Source organism: Glarea lozoyensis, assembly GCF_000409485.1.
Source record: "Glarea lozoyensis ATCC 20868 chromosome Unknown GLAREA13, whole genome shotgun sequence".
NCBI lineage: Eukaryota > Fungi > Ascomycota > Leotiomycetes > Helotiales > Helotiaceae > Glarea > Glarea lozoyensis.
The window spans coordinates 522,380-542,156 of record NW_007360987.1 but is presented as its reverse complement, the minus strand read 5'-3'; the positions used below and the strand labels follow the sequence as shown (position 1 = coordinate 542,156).

Sequence of the window (19,777 nt, the reverse complement as noted above, 5' to 3'; positions counted from 1 at the left end):
GCCACTGACATCCATCACCATTTTCTTGCTCGGTTGGCCCGCTGCAGCTGGGACATGCACCTGGCTCCCACTGCTGCTGCACCTTCAGCTTTCCTCTCTACCTACTCATTATTCAGCGCATTTGCTTCTTCAACCGAACCAATACTCGATTCTCTTAATACAAGTCCTGGCTCAACGTAGTCCAGTCTCGGATTAGATTGGATTCTTAAGTAGCTCATTTCAATACTCCTTGGCCAACCATATTCTGACATTCAATCGTACAGACGAGGCTGTTTGTAGCGAACACCACCCGTGGACTTACTCGAGGTTTCACCCACCACACCCATTACCAGCAGGGCCCGCAGCATCAGCGTCATCGATAGCCCGATTACAGCCTTGAAGGGGTTTCTGGTATTCTTTCGCTTTTGCGCACCTCCAGCAGCGACACGACTACTCCTCCTACATCGTCGTCGGCTTGGTTCTCTAGGGCACCGTTCTCAATCGCATACGCGGCAGATCAACAATATGGCACCCTTGAGACTCACAATCGAGAAAGGCATCTTCCGCGATTCCCGAGGAAGAGAGGTCACCCTGCGTGGGATAAACTTAGCAGGCGATGCGAAGTATCCCAGTAACCCAGAGCAACCATCTCATGTGGCGGACGACTTCTTCGAGGGCGATAATGTCACTTTCCGAGCCCGCCCATTTCCCAAGGAGGATGCCCACATTCACTTTGCGCGACTCAAGCGGTGGGGATACAATACGATACGTTATGTTTTTACCTGGGAGGCGATAGAAGCTGCTGGGCCTGGGACTTATGACGAAGAATGGATTCAGCACACGATTGAGATACTGAGAATGGCGAGAGATTATGGCTTCTACATCTTTATGGACCCCCACCAGGACGTGGTATGTCTCCCTATCATCATACCGTAATCTGCGCTGACTTTCTACGAAGTGGTCAAGGTTTTCGGGAGGTTCGGGAGCCCCTATGTGGACTCTATATGCGTGTGGTCTGAATCCACAGAGCTTTGCGGCTACTGAAGCCGCCTTGGTTCACAACATGTATCCCGAGCCTGAAAAGTTCCCGAAAATGATCTGGTCCACGAACTATACACGATACGCTTGCCAAACCATCTTTACTCTTTTCTGGGCCGGGCGGGATTTCGCGCCCAAATGCATTATTGACGGGAAAAACATCCAGGATTATCTTCAGGAACATTTTGTGGGTGCTTGTGCTCACTTGGCAAAGCGAATTAGTGAAGCGGGGGATTTGGAAGACGACATTGTTATTGGATGGGAAAGCATGAATGAGCCAAATCGGGGAATGGTAGGCTATCCGGACATCTCGGTCATCCCAGACGAACAGAAACTGAAGAAGGGTACGTCTCCTACGGTATGGCAGGCTATCCTAACGGGCTCGGGCCGCGCTTGCGAACTGGATACCTGGGACTTTGGTGGCATGGGCCCTTATAAATCTGGGCGAGCCCTCGTCGACCCGCAAGGGGAAACTGCATATCTACCAGCGGACTATGATGAGTCGAGATATGGCTACAAGAGAGATGCAGGCTGGAAACTAGGAGAGTGTATATGGGCCCAACATGGGGTATGGGATCCGAGCAACGACACAATTTTGAAGAAAGACTATTTCAAGAAACACCCAAAGACGGGCGAGGTTATCGACTATGAACAGTTCACAAACACATACTTCATGGAGTACTACCGCATGCACAGGGACGCGATACGGGCGCATCATAAGAACGCCATCATGTTTTGCCAGCCACCAGTTCTGGAGCTTCCCCCATCAATCAAAGGAACTGCAGATGATGATCCGAATATGGTTTATGCTCCGCATTACTATGACGGTATAACGCTCATGACCAAGAAATGGAACCGGTACTGGAACGTCGACGTGTTCGGCATCTTGCGTGGTCGATATTTGAGCCCTGCCTTCGCGGTAAAGATTGGTGAGACTGCAATTAGAAACTGCTTACGAGACCAGTTGACCGCTATTCGAAAAGAAGGCTTAGATTATATGGGCGATCACCCCTGTGTGCTCACTGAATTCGGTATACCATATGATATGGACGACAAATATGCGTACAAGACTGGTGACTACTCTAGTCAATCCGGCGCTATGGACGCCAATCATTTTGCAGTCGAGGGTAGTGCCATGGCGGGGTACACCCTGTGGCTGTACATGTGTGAAGTATATGGATGCAACTCCGTTTTAGAGCTAAACTAACTTTCCGTAGAACAATCATAAGCTGGGCGACCAGTGGAATGGTGAAGACTTGTCGATATTCTCCCTCGACGACCGGCCGTTACCACTATCTCCTGTGCCTCAGTCTCCGACCAACGAATCGACGCTCACCGTGGATCAAAAGTTGGGGAGCAACACTAAGAGAGAGTTCTCTGACGAGTCAACTGTTAATCCAGGTAATTTGAAAGCTAAACTCAAGACGCCTTCGATATCATCGCAGGCCACCACAGACAAGCCACCCGAGCTCACCAATAGTCCAGGATTTCGTGCCGCTGAAGCATACGTACGTCCTTCACCATTTGCAAGTGTTGGCAAGATTATCAACTACGGCTTTGACCTTCGTAATTGCGTCTTCACTCTGAATCTAAAAGCAGATAAGGTGGCTCCACAAGACTCGCCAACTGAAATTTTCCTGCCCGAATTTCACTTCCCCAAAGATGTCTGCGATGTGGAAGTATCTGGGGGAAAGTGGACAATCAACACTGATGATGAAGACGGAGGCATGATTCAACGACTTCGTTGGTGGCATGCTGAGGGCGAACAGTCCATCAAAGTCACAGGCGTGCAAAGACGACAAAATATGTCTCTTGGTAAGGAAGAGGAAGAGGGTTATCTGGATCAATGTCAGCAGAGCAAGTGCGGTTTGATGTAAAGATATTGATGGTTTATTGAGTTGCATAGTCAGGCGTTTGGGCATTGATCATGGGTGGGAATACTTTCGAAGCCAACAAGACGAGACAGACCTGTATAAGGTTTACTTCAAATACATATATATGAGATTGCGGTCGGAACTATATCATTAGAGTTACATTACCAGGATTACCTATGAAAAGAAGCTCGGGAACCAAACTCTCCTTACCTGGACACCAGATTTTTGTCCCCCTCCAAACCTGACCATCGGAGATCAGAAGGAGAGATGCTTGAAAACTTATTGTGCCAGGGCTGTAGAGGCATCTCTTTTTCAAACAGACGCCCTCCCCCTCTAATCGCCCTCCCCCTCTAGTCGCCCTCATGTTGTAAAAAGAGATCAACGATTAGGAAAGTGAACTGCAATGACGTCTGGTTGCCTGACAAGGCTACCGATTCGACTCACTGGAGCAGCCTAGAAGCGGTGACTGCGACTTTTGAGAGAGACGTCTGTTTAGATAAAATCTGAATACTGAGCTGAGTCGAACACAGCTGTTGATCTTCCTTCCTGTGAAAAGAACTAGACAAGTCTTGTGCTGATTCGTTGTGAGGATTTTGTTATTAACAGCCTTGTTCGGCAAAAGGTGGACCGCCGATTCTACTTCAGCCTTCCTTCTGCTGGCAACTCCATCCAGAATTTCTCAATATCACAACATCGCATTCTGCTTTGTGCACACGGACTGGCTCCCTTCAACAGCTGGTGGTCCCAGTTTCTTTGCGGTCGGCTCGCACACTTATCAATCATCACATAAACTTTCACCTGTCGAAGGCTCTCAGACAGCGTGAATTCACGCACATGACGATAGGTATCGATCGCAAGCTGGATGACTCTTTTTCTGTCCTAGACCTGGGTTGGAACTCTTGATTTCTACCTTACCTCGTATCTTGCCACCGATCTCGCGGTTAGTTAAGCTCCTGATCTACTCTGCAAACGTATTGTTTGCGATTTGGGCAGACGCGATGGGCCCTCCCAATGGCGAGCATGTTAATGGCGGTAACACGAACCTATTACCACAAATCCACGAAGCCCTCAACTTAGTCCATGGACCATATTCCTCGAATGAGTCGCGGCGACAAGCGGGCATTTTCCTCGAAGATCTCAAGAGAAACGACGAAGCTCCATATCACGGCTTCAATCTCGCCTCGGACAAAACCCAACAGCCTGTCGTGCGCCATTACGCGCTCTCGCTCCTCGAATTCGCACTCAGATACAAATGGGCAGAATATTCAGAGGAACAGGCGGACACTCTGAGACGGTGGGTGCTGCAGCTATCACAGAATGTCTCCCAAGAGGATCCGCAGTACCTGCGAAACAAGACGGCACAATTATGGGTGGAAATCGCGAAGAGGAGCTGGGCGGCAACTTGGCTTGATATGGATGAGCTGCTTGTCCAATTATGGAATATCCCTGGACAAGTCGTGCATAAAGAGTTCGTCCTCTTCGTTCTCGAGACACTCTCGGAAGAGGTGTTCAATGGCGAAGATACGGTTGCCATAATGCGGGAAGGAGTTCTCAGCAAAGCTTGCGTTGAAATTTTTACGCCAGCAATTGTGCTAGCAGAAGCATTCCCCAATCGTCAGATTGAGAACACCGTAAGATATGGAGAAGAAGGTTGGTTAGTGCGACTAGGTGAACTACTCAGTCAATGCTTGAATACCGACCTATACAACAATTCCCAGTACCAAAATTGTGCGGTAAGAGCTCTAGCGGTTTACAAGTCTGTCATGCCATGGGCCATACCTCGAGCCATCAACAGTGCCTCTTGCGTTCATCATATGTGCAAAAGTCTTGCTGCGTCAAGTGTTGCTGTGCAGCTGGTAAGTCCTCTATTCGAAATGTAATTTCATCTAGACTAATATCTGTAAGGCGTCTGTCGAGGCTCTTCATTCTCTGTATTGTCGAATGAACTTTTCTGATGAAGAGTTCCTGACTTTGGTGTGTCCAATGTACAAAGGCGAAATGGTTGAATTGCTGCAGAAACTCTATGACTGGTCCGTGGTTGATGCGAACAATGTTGACGATGAGAAATACCTATTTGCTAAGAAATTTTCCGAGGTTTGAAATCCCCACTCGTATCTGGATTCTCTAATTTGTGTTCAGATGATTTCCAATCTTGGTAGTTTAATCGAGCAGAAGAATTCTGCTATACCCGAAGATTGCGATCTTCCTAATCTACTAAATCTTTTCCTTGCCATCACACAGAGCCAGAGCTTTGTTGTTTCAATACCCCTTTTAGTTACTTGGACACGATTGTTGCGCTCCGAAACGATTGGTGGCTCCCCCACCATGTCTCCTTTAATCGCACCACTTCTAGAGCTTTGCAGCTCACGCTTAATTCGATATGATAGCATGCCTGATGACACAGACGATCCTTCCTTTGTTCTCTTATTAGAAGATATAGATACTATTCCTGAGAGACACGCGTTTCTAGGGAACTACAGACGTTATAGCACGACGATTATCGAGCTCATTGTTCGACAAAAGCAATCAGAGGCGATATACCATATATTAGGACAGATTGATAATTCATTGCAGCACTTGTATGATGGACAGCCTTCTTTCAACTGTAGGTGAAACTATAAATTCAATCCTGGGCAGGAAGCTAACCAGTCTTTCAAGCCGAAAAATACTCCAAAACTTCCGTTCCAGTCCTACGGGTTGACGCACATTTCACAGTTGTGGAAGCGGCATTGAAAGGTTATATGAAGTGGCGGTCCGTCCATGGATCAAAGTTGCGAGAAGATGTATGGCTTGGATAAACAACCACTGGTGAAAACACACTAAAGACATTGTAGGACCAGCAACGTGTAAGTATCGAAAACAACCTCGAGACATGGTGTGAGAGACTGTTGGCACTGAATTTTGAGGTTGGTCACTTTCACTCGTTCCGAGAGAACGGAAAATTTTAACACAAAAGCCCACAGGACCCTCTCATTCGCAAAAGAGTGTTGCAACTTGCTGTGGCTTTTAGCACTTCTGCGCTGGACAAGAAAGCTGGCTTTATGCTGAAAGTCTTAGAGCACATATTAATGAGCCAACCTGTCGAACATCCTGAGCACGCCGCTTACTCGGAGGCTGTGAAAGAACTCCAAGTAGATGGCACGTATGAGCTGCAAATTTTAGCTTCTAAGATGCCTGATCAACTTCTGGTAAGTTCGTTACAGTACATCCTCGAGAAATTGCTAATTCACGTTAAGGATGTTTATGAACAAATAGAAGCAAAAGTGAAAGAAATTATCGCGTCTGGAAAATTGGATTCCAAGCGACAAGTCTCATACCAAACTTTCTTGTTTACCATCATGTAAGATTTACAAACGTGGACTATGTAAGAGTGTTTACAAGTGCTAATTTTTTAAAGCCATCGTGCGGCGAATGTTACCCCAGAAGTCCGGTTGCAGAAGTTACAGGGCTTTATAGACCCCGTTCAACAACTTTGGCTAAATCCCGCCTTGGAGACCTCCATTTCTACTTTCCCTGGATTTTGTGATCTTCTTGGATTGAATAAAGTTCAACAGTATCTGACATCTCATCGTGTACATGAAATCCAGAATTGGGCTCAATACACATTGGATCCGGAGGGACAGGCTATCCAAGCAGAACTTGAAGAACGGCTGAAGGTATGTTTATTTAATGCTTCAATAGCCTGCGCTAACCATTCCCCAGGCTCTTCCTTTGCGGACAACTAAGAGCTTCTTAGCATGTTCCACAGAGAAAGTGGAGAAAGACTCGGAGGCTTATAGGGTATCTCGAATGTTGTGGCGAGAACGCTTGCCTGTCATTTTGCCGAACCTTTTACAATTTCTCAAGTAAGCAGATAGCAAGTCAAGATTGAAGAAAATATCTAATCACACTTTAGCCACTCTCACGCTTTCCACAATCCTTCAAATTGGGCAGGTTTACCCCCTGAGATGCAGGGTCTGGTTAGCCGTATCCTTACCGATCGATTTTGGCAGGCCGGCATCTCAGAAGGCACGAAAGACGATTTTTATGCTAGGGTTTCTGGCACAAAGACTACAATGGAAGGTTTTGCTTCGTCCATTCGCGGCTCGGTTCGCACTGTGAGAGAAGCCTGCTACTCCATTCTTTGGTGCATGAGTCGATTAGATGTGGACTTCTATGGCTTTAGTCAACTTCCGGGACCACTTGCTAACTCGCTCTTTGCTGATGCACATTGCTTATCATCACATCAACTGATTGCTCTATTAAATGTGGTTCGATTGATGGTCGATGATTGTCCGGTTGAGGTTAGGAGCCATTTTGTTCCTCCTATACTAGCGGCCTGTTTCACCCAGATGGATGCAAAAATCAGTTCTGAATGGGAAAAACTTGCGCAACGACAAGTCATCCAGTCAGAAAGCGAGAGTCTGACGGATGAGATGAAAGAGGAAAGTATATTGCGCCAATTGACACATGCTGCCGTAATGATGATCGGGGGTTTCCTAGACCCAGCACGACCAAGTAAGTCATCAATACGATCATAATGTTCCACCTACTAATCGACCCAGACCCGCAAGCAGTACCAATAACCAACAAAGAAGCATCGACTTATGTTGCTGATAGCAACCCAGCATCATCTTATCCATCCATGCGCAAATTTTGCCTAACTTCTTCCACCATTCTCGAACCTCTCCTCCTCTTTCTGGCACACGCAATCCGTATGCGCGACAGTCGCTGCTGCGGTGTCGTCCTTCGCGTTTACCGCTCCATCATCCCTGATTTCACCGCCACTACAGGCAATGTCGCCTTTTCCCAATCCATTCGCGAGTTCATCAGCGAGGAGGTCCTCAAATCCTGTATCGCGTCCTTGAATGAAACTTACTTCGTTGACCTCCACAAAGAACTCGCGCAAACCATCGCCGCGATCCTAACCTGCTACTCCCCTCTCACCAACACGCCCCGTAACATCCTCCTCAGCCTCCCAAACATTCAAGAAAAAGCAGTCGACAAAACTCTCGAGTATATCACTCGACCGAACGTGCCACAACGTCAACAACGCGGTGCCATTCTAGACCTGCTCAAGGATTTGAAAGGCGTGAGTATCAGTGAACAAGGCCGAATCACGAAATCCGTGGCGAGCGTCAGGAAGGAGAGGAGCAAAATGCAACAGGAGTTCCTAAAGGAAGCTCCTAGGAATGAACCTAGAGGTCCTAGTCCGAGTCTGGAGGGGGTGGCGGGGATGTTTGAGGAGAGGTGAATGACGGTGCTTTGACTTGCTTGTCGGGTGGGGGTTTCACAGATGGGGAAAGAGTGAGTTTTCTTTTTGGAATAAAATGGGTGCGTGAATTTAGGGGGTTTCTGGGTTGCGGGTAGGCTGGTGGGTGGGTTGGTGGGTGTAGATGGATGGCGGGGGGGTAAAAATATTCTTTTATTTAGGCGTTTGGTTGGGGGGGATGATGGTGTGTATCTGGTAGGGCTTTTTATGAATATAATCTTCGTTTGATATATACTTCGGAGTTGGAGGAGTGTTGGTTGTGTGACGTGAAGGTGCTTTTGTAAAGTTCTCCTAACTTTTTGGATGCTAGTTGACATTTGTGCCATTTTGAAATGGAAGCTTCAATAGACATATCTTCTTCGGCACTGCGGAGATTTTGATCCTGGGTATCTAGCTCGACATCTAGATCCTCATCTTCTCCTGCCCCTATACGCAAATGCAATGTCATCGATGATACAGTACTCACAACTCCCCCACCGTTTGAACTCACTCAGTACATCCATCTACTTCAACACCAACAATCTCTCTTACAACTATCTCACACCCCTCTACACCTGCACACCTACACACCAACACAGCGCCTCAAGCGCACTATCCGCCACACCTCGCTTAACGAAACAATGCTTGCTTTTTCCTCGTACGATGTATTAGAAACGGTGGAAGCAGGTGACTTGTCGTTTTTTGAATTGGGGTTATGCGGAAGGAGGGGGTGTACTTTGGAGAGCTGAATGGCTGGGAGGTGTGGAGGGAGGAGGCGATGGTTTAGCACGGGTGTGCAGTTTGAGGGGCAAAGGCAACGGGATATTTGGAACTGATTTACGGTACCAAAATATCCCTTTTGAATGAGCAGCTTGAGTGTTTTAGATCATTTTTAAAGGCACTTTTGAAGTCAATATAGCTTGCATCGCTTGAACCGGGGGTCTAATTGGTTATCAAAATGAAGTAGAAGCTGTGGAAAGATTTGCGATTTAGAAATGGGTTTTTTTGGTATTTATCCAGCTCGTCTGAGGAATGATTGATAAATGAAGTATAGTTGGTGGTGATAAAAGGGTCTCAGGATGGCATGGGACTCATATCCATCTCATTCACTCCTTAATATATAGATATAGCATGTACATGACAGTCTTTCTGGGGATAGATGTCGTTTACTGGAATATAGGGTTGCAATGCATTCATGTGTGGCAACCTTTACAGCCTCACTTCATTCTCTACCCCTCATTTGGTTTCCAGAACTCATATCTTATTTCCCACTACCTTGGGTCAATTTTGAACGATTCTTCTTTTCTGAGTGTACAAGTTCTGAGATGAAAACAGCAAGTCGGAGACAAAATGGCTCGTGATCACCCTACGCATATCGAAGATGGTGATGGGAATGAGTGGGATGATGGTCAGGACGATAACCAAGACGCCACCCAAGAACACTCGAACACAGAAGAATTAGCACCGCTCAACCAATATGAAGGATGGGATTCCGCTCTACCAGAAATCGAGGAAACTCAACCTCGCAGTTCCGTGCCAGTTGGACACGTACCGGCAAATCCAGAGAGCCAGTCCTATTTCCATTATTACAGTTATGTGGCCTATCCCCAAACCAATCAATGGGCATTTTAGAGAGACATGGCACCTCCACAGACTACTGCTAGCTATCCTTCCGCAGGAACAGGCCAGGAAACTCGCAGTGATAATCATGACTATTATTATCCTCCTGCCTCAGGGCTGGATTACAGCCAGATGGCACCTCCTCAGGCTACTGCTAGAGAGCATACTGAGTCATCTTCCGCGAGATTACATGCGGAACCTAGCACGGATTCGCATGATACTTCTACTCGACCTGCCAAGAAATCGTCTCATCGAGACAAGAGTGGTAATGTATCAAAGGCATCAAAATTAGCATCTGGAAAAAAGTGCTCTGTGTGCTCGAGCTCATTCAGAAACAACGCAGACTTGGAACGCCATAAGCGGGTGGTACATGGAGATGTTCTGAAATTCAAATGCGATTATAGGGGGTGTCTACACGAATATTCGCCTGTACGTCTAGATCATTACAGGGAACATCTGGAGAAATTCCACAAGGAGGATCTGCCGAAGGGTTCAAACGGATACAGTGATGAGTGGTGGGCTAAGTGGTGGGCTGAAAGGGATATCAGGGAGGACTGGTGGAGATGTAACAAATGTCTGACGAGAGTTGTTAAGGGGAATGAGTGGGTGTGTTTGAATTGCTCTACTTACTGCAGTCAAGAGCGTATTGACGAACGGGAATCCCGGTTTGGTAATTCAATGCAAAGCGAGCCGCATGTACCGACTACCACGGATTATGCTCCACAAGCAAATATCCCAGATTCAGCGTATGAAGAAGCAAACCGCAGCCAGTCCAACATCCCACTCGCGCCAGTAGCAACGACATCTGCGTTACCTGATCCAAGTCAAGACAACGTTCTGCATGGTTGGGTAGAAGAAGTGGTGATGCTGGAAAGATATGTTGACATTGAGTCTGGCGAAGAAATGTACATTCTGTGTCGCGATAACAACCGACGAATAGTGAAACGGGCGAGCGAGTGGTCAGAGGGCCAGATTCGTCCTGATGGTGTAAACGCGGAGCCTTGCTTTGTGCACAGAGATCAGGGGGGAAGGATATACTGGACGAAGACTTTCGATGTCAAGGGGAAGGGTAGACGGTAGCTGAATCTCACTGAATAGTTATGGATTATTAGCTAGTCTTGCGGTAACGAGCGTTCGAGTTTCTTGTGTGATTAGCCGTTGGATAAATTGTAAATTGAGTAGGATGGTTCAGGTAGCGTTCTTGAGACGTCGGTGGTGAAAAAATTGGGAAGCATCGATCCATGCGGCCTTGACAGAACTTGAGCGATGAAGGAGAGCGTAGAGAGAGACATCCAGATCGGGCCGACGCTGCGAAGAAACGTTAGATATTGCTTGTCCAAAATGAGCAAGCAAACTGACACTTTGCTAGTTAACCTGATAACAACATTAGCTATAGCGTCCATCTGGCCTAGAGTATAGTCTGTAATTCTCGTCGTACTTGTTGGTGAATTCTTCTAAATACCTTCCACTAGCCACTTATGGTGGTAGCGCAATTACACCGTCGTGCAACATGAGCGTTCGAAGAGTAAGCATTTTTACTATTCCTTCTTCTTTCGTAGGCGTAAGAATAGTTGCCCATATATCACATTTAAACCCTCCCAGGCGACAGTACCTTCCCCGCAATCGACAGACGACAGCGGGTCCTGAAAGTGGAACAGCGGCGCTGCAGGAAGATGGGATGAGCCGAAATAACAGTTTGAAACTGATATTTCTCGGAGACTTATATGCTTCTTTATATCATACTCTCCTGTATGTATCTTTGACGTCCGAGTTACCTGCTGTGCCATGAATTTGACAGATGCAACGTTGTAGGGGTGCCGTGGTGTCGATGGCAAGTCGGATGTTGCCGGCGGCAAACAACCTGGTATTTGGGTCATCGCGTACCTGACGATGGTGAGATTAATTGGTACTGGACTGGTAGATGAGATTGCCGAGTTGAACCGGTAGAATCTGGAGATCTTGGGTTGCTTGTTGGAGTCGAGGACAGCATGACGACGTAGATGATATGCTGGTATGAACGAGGTGGGAAAAGTACACGTCGAAGAGACGAATAGAAGAGGGGTGATCTAAAAGGCAAGTACGAAGTAGTTCGGTTGTTTAGCATCGTTCCCTATCATTTCTTGCCTGGGTTTGAGGCCTTGAGAGTCGAGTCTTTTCCCAACGTGCCAGCCACCTTCTTAGCACTCAACTCCTAAGCGAGATCGAAGCTACTCTTCAGGCTAAATGTTGATCTCGTGAGACGAGCTATGTATATGAACTAGTATTGAAGCACTAATATACTTCCGTAACTTCTCCCGCGTGTTCGTTGAAAAAGAAAGTTAACGCTCCGGCGGTAGTTTGCAACGGGGCCGAGTAGTGGCCTGTCAGGACCAAGAGGAGGGGCGTTTTAGGGCTCTCTCGGCGACTGGTGTCGTCAACTCCCGTGCGACTTCGGCATCACGTCTCTCAGCATGAACCGTGATGGAATGATCCTCCAGAGCTTTGTCCGTGAAAATCATCGGAGATCTCTCATCCTTCGGCTCCAGCATTTCGGCTATCTTCCCTCACTTCAAAGTTGACCCCTTTCCCAAGCGAATTCACGACACCCACAGCTGATTTGACTCTGGAGTACATATCGTATTCCTCTTTCCAAGCCTGTAATGGTCTCCTCCATTCCCAATAGGACGAATCAGTATCGAAGGCCATCGCTCAGACCACCAAACCGTAATTAACGGTAACTCCTCCACCCATCCCGGTAGGCCCAAACCCTGGTCTGACCCTGGTGCAGCGTGAGAACGCTGCCGGTGCACCACATTGCATCAAGTAAGAGGACAAATCAGGGCCGAGTATAAAAATACTTTAGTGACTCTTCCACGCGGCAAGCTCTCTATTGAACCTGCAGTTGCTATTGCCACAATCGTCTAACTTTTGTTGAGCTGAAGAGAGGTCAGCACCTATCAAGATTATCCTCAAACACCAGCATTTATATTACATTCTGATATACGACAAGGGAAACCGTTCCCGGGAGCAGCTTGCCACCGGGAACAACCTCTCACTTAATCCTTGCCACATTGTTCACGCACACAGATCTGGTACAAGGACTGTTGCAGATGGCACGGCCTAGCTCTTCCCCACTACCAACCTGCCCCAGATAACTTTCTTGATCTACGGAACATCCTCTCCCAATTTTCTACCGGTTCGACATCAACCTCTGATTTTAGTTTCTTCACCAACACTGCGTCTGCTATTAGGCGGAGCAATTGGGAGAACATTCAACCGCTCACCACGCGAGCAAGCGCAATCGTCTCGTCAAGCCTCAACGGTTCTTGACTGAGGTGTCCGGTTTCAGCAAAGCTACACATGCCACCGACAGGTGCCAGAGTTTCATCTGATGATTACAAACAACTGTCCAACAACCATATCCTAGCGTGACATCAGAACCGATTACCCTACGACAAGAACAAACGCTAAATCGAGGACTTGAACATCTGTACCGGCCCCGTATCAACGCAACTTCAGACTCATTTCTTTCCTTGCGAAAATCCGTATTTCATCAACCAGTATTCACACCAAGGGGTTCCCTGGACAGGACCCTCATCTACTTCGACAAGATGGTTTATTGTGGGAAGCCCTCACGGGGCTGTCAGATGTGTAGGACGAGGAGAATAAAGGTGGGTCATATGATTGATTAAGATATCATCCATACAATCAAAGGAACTCCACTGAATATCACTCATGATGTAGTGCGATGAGACGAAACCTACTTGTAATCAATGCGCCAAATCAAGACGGCAATGTCCTGGATACAAAGATGATTTCGACCTCGTCTTTCGAAATGAGACGTTGGCTACGGAAAGAAGAGCAAGAAAGGCGACGAATGGTAAAAGAGAGCCTGGACACTTTACTATCCCCACCGGGCCCAATCAACAAACTGTCTTTGCGGTAAACTCAAAAGATGAAAGCAATTCTTCCAAACCGGATGCAGCTATGGAAATGGGACTGTCACGAATCAACACGATGATTCTCTCGGTGCCAATTGAACAACAAGCGCCCTGTTTCTTCCTTTCCAATTACGTCTTGTCACCTACGTCTGACGTCGATACGCCACGAGGATATTTTGATTTTCTAGGCCCATTGATGAAAGGAGAAGGCCCGGATAGTCAGTTGAGGCTTGCTTTCACTGCTGCCTCGATGGCGTCTTTAGCAAATAGACCAAGCTCTAAGCACCGAAGGGACTTGAAGCATATGGCTGTTGCGCATTATACGAGAGCGTTGAAAGCAACGAATCTTGCGCTTCAGAATCCAGCGCTACAGAGAACTGATCAAACACTTGCTGCTGTTCTCATGTTAGGTTTCTATGAGGTAGGTCGAGGATATCCTCCACCTCCGTTATAACATGCTGATATATGTAGACGATCTGTACAGAAAACAACAACGCATCCGCTTGGTATTCACACATCGATGGTGCAGTACAGCTTGTAAGAATGAGAGGGAAGAAATTTGCAAAATCCAGAATGGGCAATTCTCTCTTCCAAGTAGTACGGACACAGATGGTAAGTGTCAAGTCTACCCCTTACCACCCTCCCAACTCACCGTAACAAGATGATAAACTGCATGACCTCTGCCAAACTACCAAAAGGAGGAGTAGAATGGTGGACAACAGACATCGAAGGAGACTTCGGCTCACCCATCGTAAACATGAAGCTACGCCTCGCAACGCTCCGCTACGAAATGAACCAAACCCTCAGCGTCTACAGCCGCACCCCTGAACATTTCGCCAAAATCGCCGACATCATGCGGCGAGCCCAAGCCGTCGAAACCGAATGTCAGGCTTGGGAAGCCTCGTTACCGGAATGGTGGCATCCTAAAACCGTCGCCTGGGTCGACAACATCGCCGGCATGGACGTCAGTAAATCTGAAGTCTGGCCCGGCAAGATCGAAGCGTATCATAACATCTGGGTTGCTACGTTCTGGAACCACGCGAGAGTCGCTCGTATCGCAGCATCTGGTATCATAATCCGCTGTACAGCGTGGATGTGTTCACCAGTAGACTACCGCACCACCCCCGAATACGCCTACGCGAATCGTATCTGTCTTGACCTCGTAATCGACATAATCTCCTCCATCCCCTACCTCCTAGGCTGGTCCATTGGTAAAGGCTCCTCCGCCACAGCCAACCTGTCGAGTTTCGAGGCCGGACTCGAGGCGTTCATAAACCCTAAACCCATCGGTGGTTTCTTCGCCCTCTGGCCCCTTTTCGTGGTCAGCACCGCGGATTACTGTACTGATTCACAGCGAACATACGCGAAAGCACGAATGGTACATATAGCCGACCATCTAGGACTTAACCACGCCCGAGTCCTCGCAGGCGTAAGTCTCCCTTCCCTTTTCTCCTTTTCCTCTAACATCACACAGTTCCAAATCCGCATCCCCTCCATGACAATCCGCCGCGACAACATCGGCCGTCTCCCCTCCCCCTCGCAGATGATCGCGCAAACCCTCTACACCCCCGCCTCCCCCACCACCTTCCCTCCCCCAGGCACATCCTTCCCGTCCAGTCCCGAAGAACCAAGCTCCCCGCCGCCGGCGATGGCGAATAGGACGTATGATCTATCCCCGTTGCAGCAGCGCGAGATGATGCAGAAAGAGGCGTTTGAGCGGGAGAGGTTGACGCTTTTGAAGCGCGCGGCGGGGGACCAGGGGGAGAGTGTTGAGAGGTTGATGGCTAAGTATTTGGCTGTTTGATTTGGTTGGGGGTTTTTTGTAGCGATATGGGTGTCAGGACTGAGGTATGGAAAATCTGGGTTGGGAGTTCTTGGGTTGGATCGGTAGGGTAGGGAGGGGTATCAAAGCTGGGTGTTTGGTGGGAAAAGGAATCGCGTGCTTGGATGGTTTTGGTGGGTGTTAGTGGTTTTGGGGTCGTGGATTATGGATATAGGATACTTCTGTTGTCTTTGAGACGATCGGTATCTCTGAAATTGTAGGCATAATTAACTGTGAAAGTACTGGACGATATCACTAGTTTCGGTACGTTGTAGATGTATATCAGATTCATCAACCATCGCGCTTCTAATTCAACGTTTATAACCACACTAAAACTCCACCACAGATATCGCTCACAAGCATACCCTGACTTCTCACACCAAATAGGTAGTCTCCAGTGCCCCTATATTACGGTAGCGCAAAGATACCCACGTCTCACATATCCTTAAATTATTTTCGTCCTCACATGAAAATCCTTAATCACGGCAATATCGTCGGATTCTAGAATATTGACTTCGGAAAGCTCTCAAACAACACCCATTTTACTAAACCATTTTCTTAATTCTCGACCAGCAATATTCTTCCTCGTACTCTAAATTTTCATCAACGCACTACCCATCCTTCTACTCGAATCTTGCTGTATCGTTAAACTAGAATCGACCATCGTATCACATCACAACCCCCAACTAACCTCTTCCCTCGAACCACAGGACGTAGCATTTCGACGCCCGAATTATCGTCCCCACCAAGGACGGAAAAGCATGTTCCCGCCATCTAGTTCCGAGCATCCTCAGAAAAAGTGCAAATCCCTTGCTTCAGCACATCGAATTCTACGAAGCCCCTTACGAAGCGAGGTTTTCCAACGTCTAAGATGAAGGTGACGTGGCATATACATTGTGAGCAGGCAGAGATGATAGTCAGAGTGTTTATCGATGGTCAGAGACGAAAATGAGCTTACAGACACGACAAATATTCATGCCGAGACTACCAAAGCCATATCACATTATTTACGCACAGGCGATAGAGGACATCACATATAGCAAACAGCAACATGAGTTTTCCACATCATCAAATTCAAAGCCTAGCTACCCACCCCACACTCAAAAAGTCAGACTAGTTATCTAAAACATCCCCAACAAATCCTCATTAGTCTTCTTCCCCTGCTCCCCAAGCTGCTGCTGCGGTGGCGGCGGCTGATGATTAAGACTCATATCCATGCCCGCAAGACCGCCCATCAGATCATTCATATCGTTGCCCTGTGGTGCCGGGTTCGAGCTACTTCCATTCATATCGAACAGACCCATCATGTCATCCATGTTGTTGGCTGGTTGTTGGGAAGGTGGACTAGCGACACGTTGAGGGGTTCCAGCAAGACCTTCGAGACCTGATGCGCCGCCGCTAGGTAGGGCGTCTGCTGATGCGGGTGCGCCGCCGTCAAAGTCGATGTCGAGAAGGTTCTCAGCGTTTTGACCATTTTGTTTGGCGACCACCCCAGCGGCTGCGATTGGATTGTCGACTGCGTTTTGGCGTTGCTCTTGAATCGCTGCGTGTTGGATGGCGTCGGCGCCATATCGACCGTGGCCGACGAAGGTCTCTGGTGGTTTGTGATATACGGAAGCAAGAGTTGAAAGCTCGGTTAAAAGTTGTTCTAATAGTGCTGGAGGTAGTGATGACATGGTAGTGGTGATAGGAGGTTTTTCCGAGAGAATGATGTTCTGAGTTCATTAGCATTTAAAATAAGTATGGATTTAGCCAAGCCTACCTTGGCGATTTGAAGATCGCCTGATAGCAGTCTCCAGTAAACATATGCTCTATCCCTAATATCCGGGTTATCGTTGTCGGCCGTTGCAGACTGGAGAACCGTCTGTACGAGACCTTGGTTGTTGTCAGGTTTCTTCAAAAATAACTTGACAACGGCAGTCAAAATTTGAAGCTGGACTTGTGTGAACTCTTCCATAAAGCCTTCCACGAAGCCAGCAAGAATCTCATCAGCATTGCTAATTTTCTCCGCATACTCTCCTACAATCCATATCAAAGCACCACGTGCCTCTGGTTCATCTAATTCATCAATGTGTTTGCACAAAGTTGGAATGATCCCTTCATAACCAGGATATTTTCGGAAAATGTCCTTGATGACTACAATCGCCTCTTGAACAACATAGTTCACTTTTGTGGCGATGAGGTCAAGAAGGGTGTTTACGCACTTCTCGCTGGCGCTCTCGATCTTGATCGCAGCTTGTCCGATAGCCTTTACAGCTCGGCGAACAAAATCCATGTCGACTTCCAGAGCGTACTCTTTCAATTCGGCAAGGAGCTGGTCGACGTTTTTGTCATTGGCTATCCGTACCATAATCTCGAGTTTCTGAAGCTTTACGTATGGCGGATCGTTGTATTTGCAGAAGAAAACACGCAGCTCTTTGCTTAGGATGTCGGGTTTGGATTGAAGTAGCAAATCAATGTTTCTTAACGCAACATATTGGACTTCTGGGGCAGAGGCCACAAGGGTGACTATCAAATGTTAACCAAAGTTAAGCAGACTAGAATGGCTTTCTTACCTAAAGGAGGTGCCATTTTCTTCAAGTACTGTTTGTTCAGTTCCTGGCTGACATTTTTCATATGCAGGAACACAACTTTGACCGCAGCCAGCACGACACTTGGGTTGACATGCTGGAACTGTGGTGATACTCTCTCACAAATGTGTTCCGACTCCTTCACGTCTTGAGCCTTATAATCCGCCAAAGTCGTCAATATCGTAACTCTTCCCCACTCCGTACATTCATTCAGAGCCATCAACATCTTTTTCAGTGTTGCCGGCGTCACCCGTAAAGCCTTTGTTTCTGGCGCAGCTTCGTTGATTTCTGCCAGTGCTGTCACAGAGTTGGCCACGACCATAGGATTTGGATCGCCAATTAATTCTTGTAATGTTTCTAAAAACCCGTTTTCGAGGCACATTGTAGGATTGAGATCAAAGAGTTTGGCAACGCATATCGCAGCAGTTTTCCGCACATAAGGAGATTCATCTCGTAGTGTTTTTCGTAAAGGTTCCTCCATATAATCAACCATCTTATCTACCCGGATACAACCCATAGTTCGAATAGCGAGGGCGCGTACGAGTGGATTTGGATCTTCTGAGTCTTGCACAAACGTATTGACCGCTAGTATACAGAGATCCGGATGCGATTTGGCATAATTCCTAGTTGCAATATCAGCCATCTCGTGCATGTCAGGGACATATCTCCAGCTAGGCAACATACATCAGATATAGGTAGACAAGCTTCTTCTGATCCAAATCTGCAGTGGCAATATTCTTCAAAACGTCCGGAAAAAGCGCAGACACATCTTTGCCCAAGGTCATGGACATGATGGTCTTCTGGATAGCCTCTTTGCGCTCGTACGCATACTGCGATACTAATCCAGCTCTCAACTCGAATGTCTCGCCCTTCCTGGGTACCGCGAAGGCCCCTTTTATCCTGTTGACCGCCATCGTTCACTCGGATGGCGATTCGAGGTCGTGCCCCTCATACACCGGTGGCCTTTTGAGGTGGGAAGGTCGAAAGGCAGATTCTTGCAGAGCTGAAGTGATTGATGTCTGCTTGAGGTGTGCTGTCAAATGATGTAGGATCAAATCGTTATTGAGGTGCGGAGTTCTTGTGTGCTCGTAATTTCTTCGTCGCAATGAAAGGTATTGATGTTGCCCATTGTCCAAATCTCAGCCCTGCAGGTCCAACGCTAAATTTGGTTGTGACAGGGGCGGGGTGGAAGCATGAATTCAAGCTTCACGTGGAGTTGTTCTCACCTCCTTATCCCCACAACATCATGGGCATGAAACAATCCACTGAGTATAAGACCGTTAATTGAGATTTGATCATGGTAACTATGCTTCCTTTCCTCAAAGCACATTGAAAATGGGTTTAGCTAAGTTTTCCAAGGCCAATCTTCCCAACCTTCGTCGACTGTTTGTCGAGGCTCGAACAGATGCAGAAGAAAGTGCATATTCTCGTAATGCAGTTAGTACCACAAACTCTTCTTTTGGCCCAGGTAGCTCAGTATTACTAGTTCTACAATATCGTACTCTTCATGTCATCAGTGGCCGTCTTCAGTCTTGTTGCACAGAAAATGAACAAACCATCAAGCTGAGGACTCAAGCGGAGGTTTAAAGGCGTTATGTCACACTCGAACCAACTAGCCGTGATGGAAGATTAGAAGTCATACCTCCGACCATGATGGAAATTAAAAGCGGACAACTCAATCTGAACGTTTACTTTGGACGGCATTCGCAAAGGACCCATCGGCA

The 19,777-nt window shown here is 47.4% G+C and overlaps 5 protein-coding genes across 5 annotated transcripts; 4 read left to right on the top strand and 1 right to left on the bottom strand.

The window, feature by feature from the left end:
• Positions 1–504: 504 nt before the first annotated feature.
• On the top strand, positions 505–2,894 carry GLAREA_10126 ((Trans)glycosidase; the record flags this gene model as incomplete). Its single annotated transcript, XM_008080176.1, has 3 exons — positions 505–888; positions 938–2,188; positions 2,235–2,894. 3 exons carry the CDS (start codon positions 505–507, stop codon positions 2,892–2,894), a joined length of 2,295 nt encoding a protein of 764 aa, XP_008078367.1.
• Positions 2,895–3,889: 995 nt separating this feature from the next.
• GLAREA_10125 (ARM repeat-containing protein) lies at positions 3,890–8,124 on the top strand (the record flags this gene model as incomplete). The annotated part of the gene is made up of 11 exons (XM_008080175.1): positions 3,890–4,747; positions 4,797–4,985; positions 5,031–5,496; positions 5,550–5,674; positions 5,726–5,797; positions 5,855–6,079; positions 6,128–6,231; positions 6,289–6,547; positions 6,594–6,736; positions 6,787–7,388; positions 7,436–8,124. The coding sequence occupies 11 exons, from the start codon at positions 3,890–3,892 to the stop codon at positions 8,122–8,124; spliced, it is 3,732 nt and encodes a 1,243-aa protein (XP_008078366.1).
• Positions 8,125–9,471: 1,347 nt separating this feature from the next.
• Positions 9,472–10,821, top strand: GLAREA_10124 (uncharacterized protein; the record flags this gene model as incomplete). Its single annotated transcript, XM_008080174.1, has 2 exons — positions 9,472–9,712; positions 9,800–10,821. 2 exons carry the CDS (start codon positions 9,472–9,474, stop codon positions 10,819–10,821), a joined length of 1,263 nt encoding a protein of 420 aa, XP_008078365.1.
• A 2,546-nt stretch (positions 10,822–13,367) lies between these two features.
• GLAREA_10123 (Zn2/Cys6 DNA-binding protein) lies at positions 13,368–15,465 on the top strand (the record flags this gene model as incomplete). The annotated part of the gene is made up of 5 exons (XM_008080173.1): positions 13,368–13,391; positions 13,465–14,082; positions 14,133–14,273; positions 14,323–15,090; positions 15,136–15,465. The coding sequence occupies 5 exons, from the start codon at positions 13,368–13,370 to the stop codon at positions 15,463–15,465; spliced, it is 1,881 nt and encodes a 626-aa protein (XP_008078364.1).
• A 1,139-nt stretch (positions 15,466–16,604) lies between these two features.
• On the bottom strand, positions 16,605–18,967 carry GLAREA_10122 (ARM repeat-containing protein; the record flags this gene model as incomplete). The annotated part of the gene is made up of 4 exons (XM_008080172.1): positions 16,605–17,198; positions 17,246–17,991; positions 18,039–18,676; positions 18,738–18,967. The coding sequence occupies 4 exons, from the start codon at positions 18,965–18,967 to the stop codon at positions 16,605–16,607; spliced, it is 2,208 nt and encodes a 735-aa protein (XP_008078363.1).
• Positions 18,968–19,777: the final 810 nt, after the last annotated feature.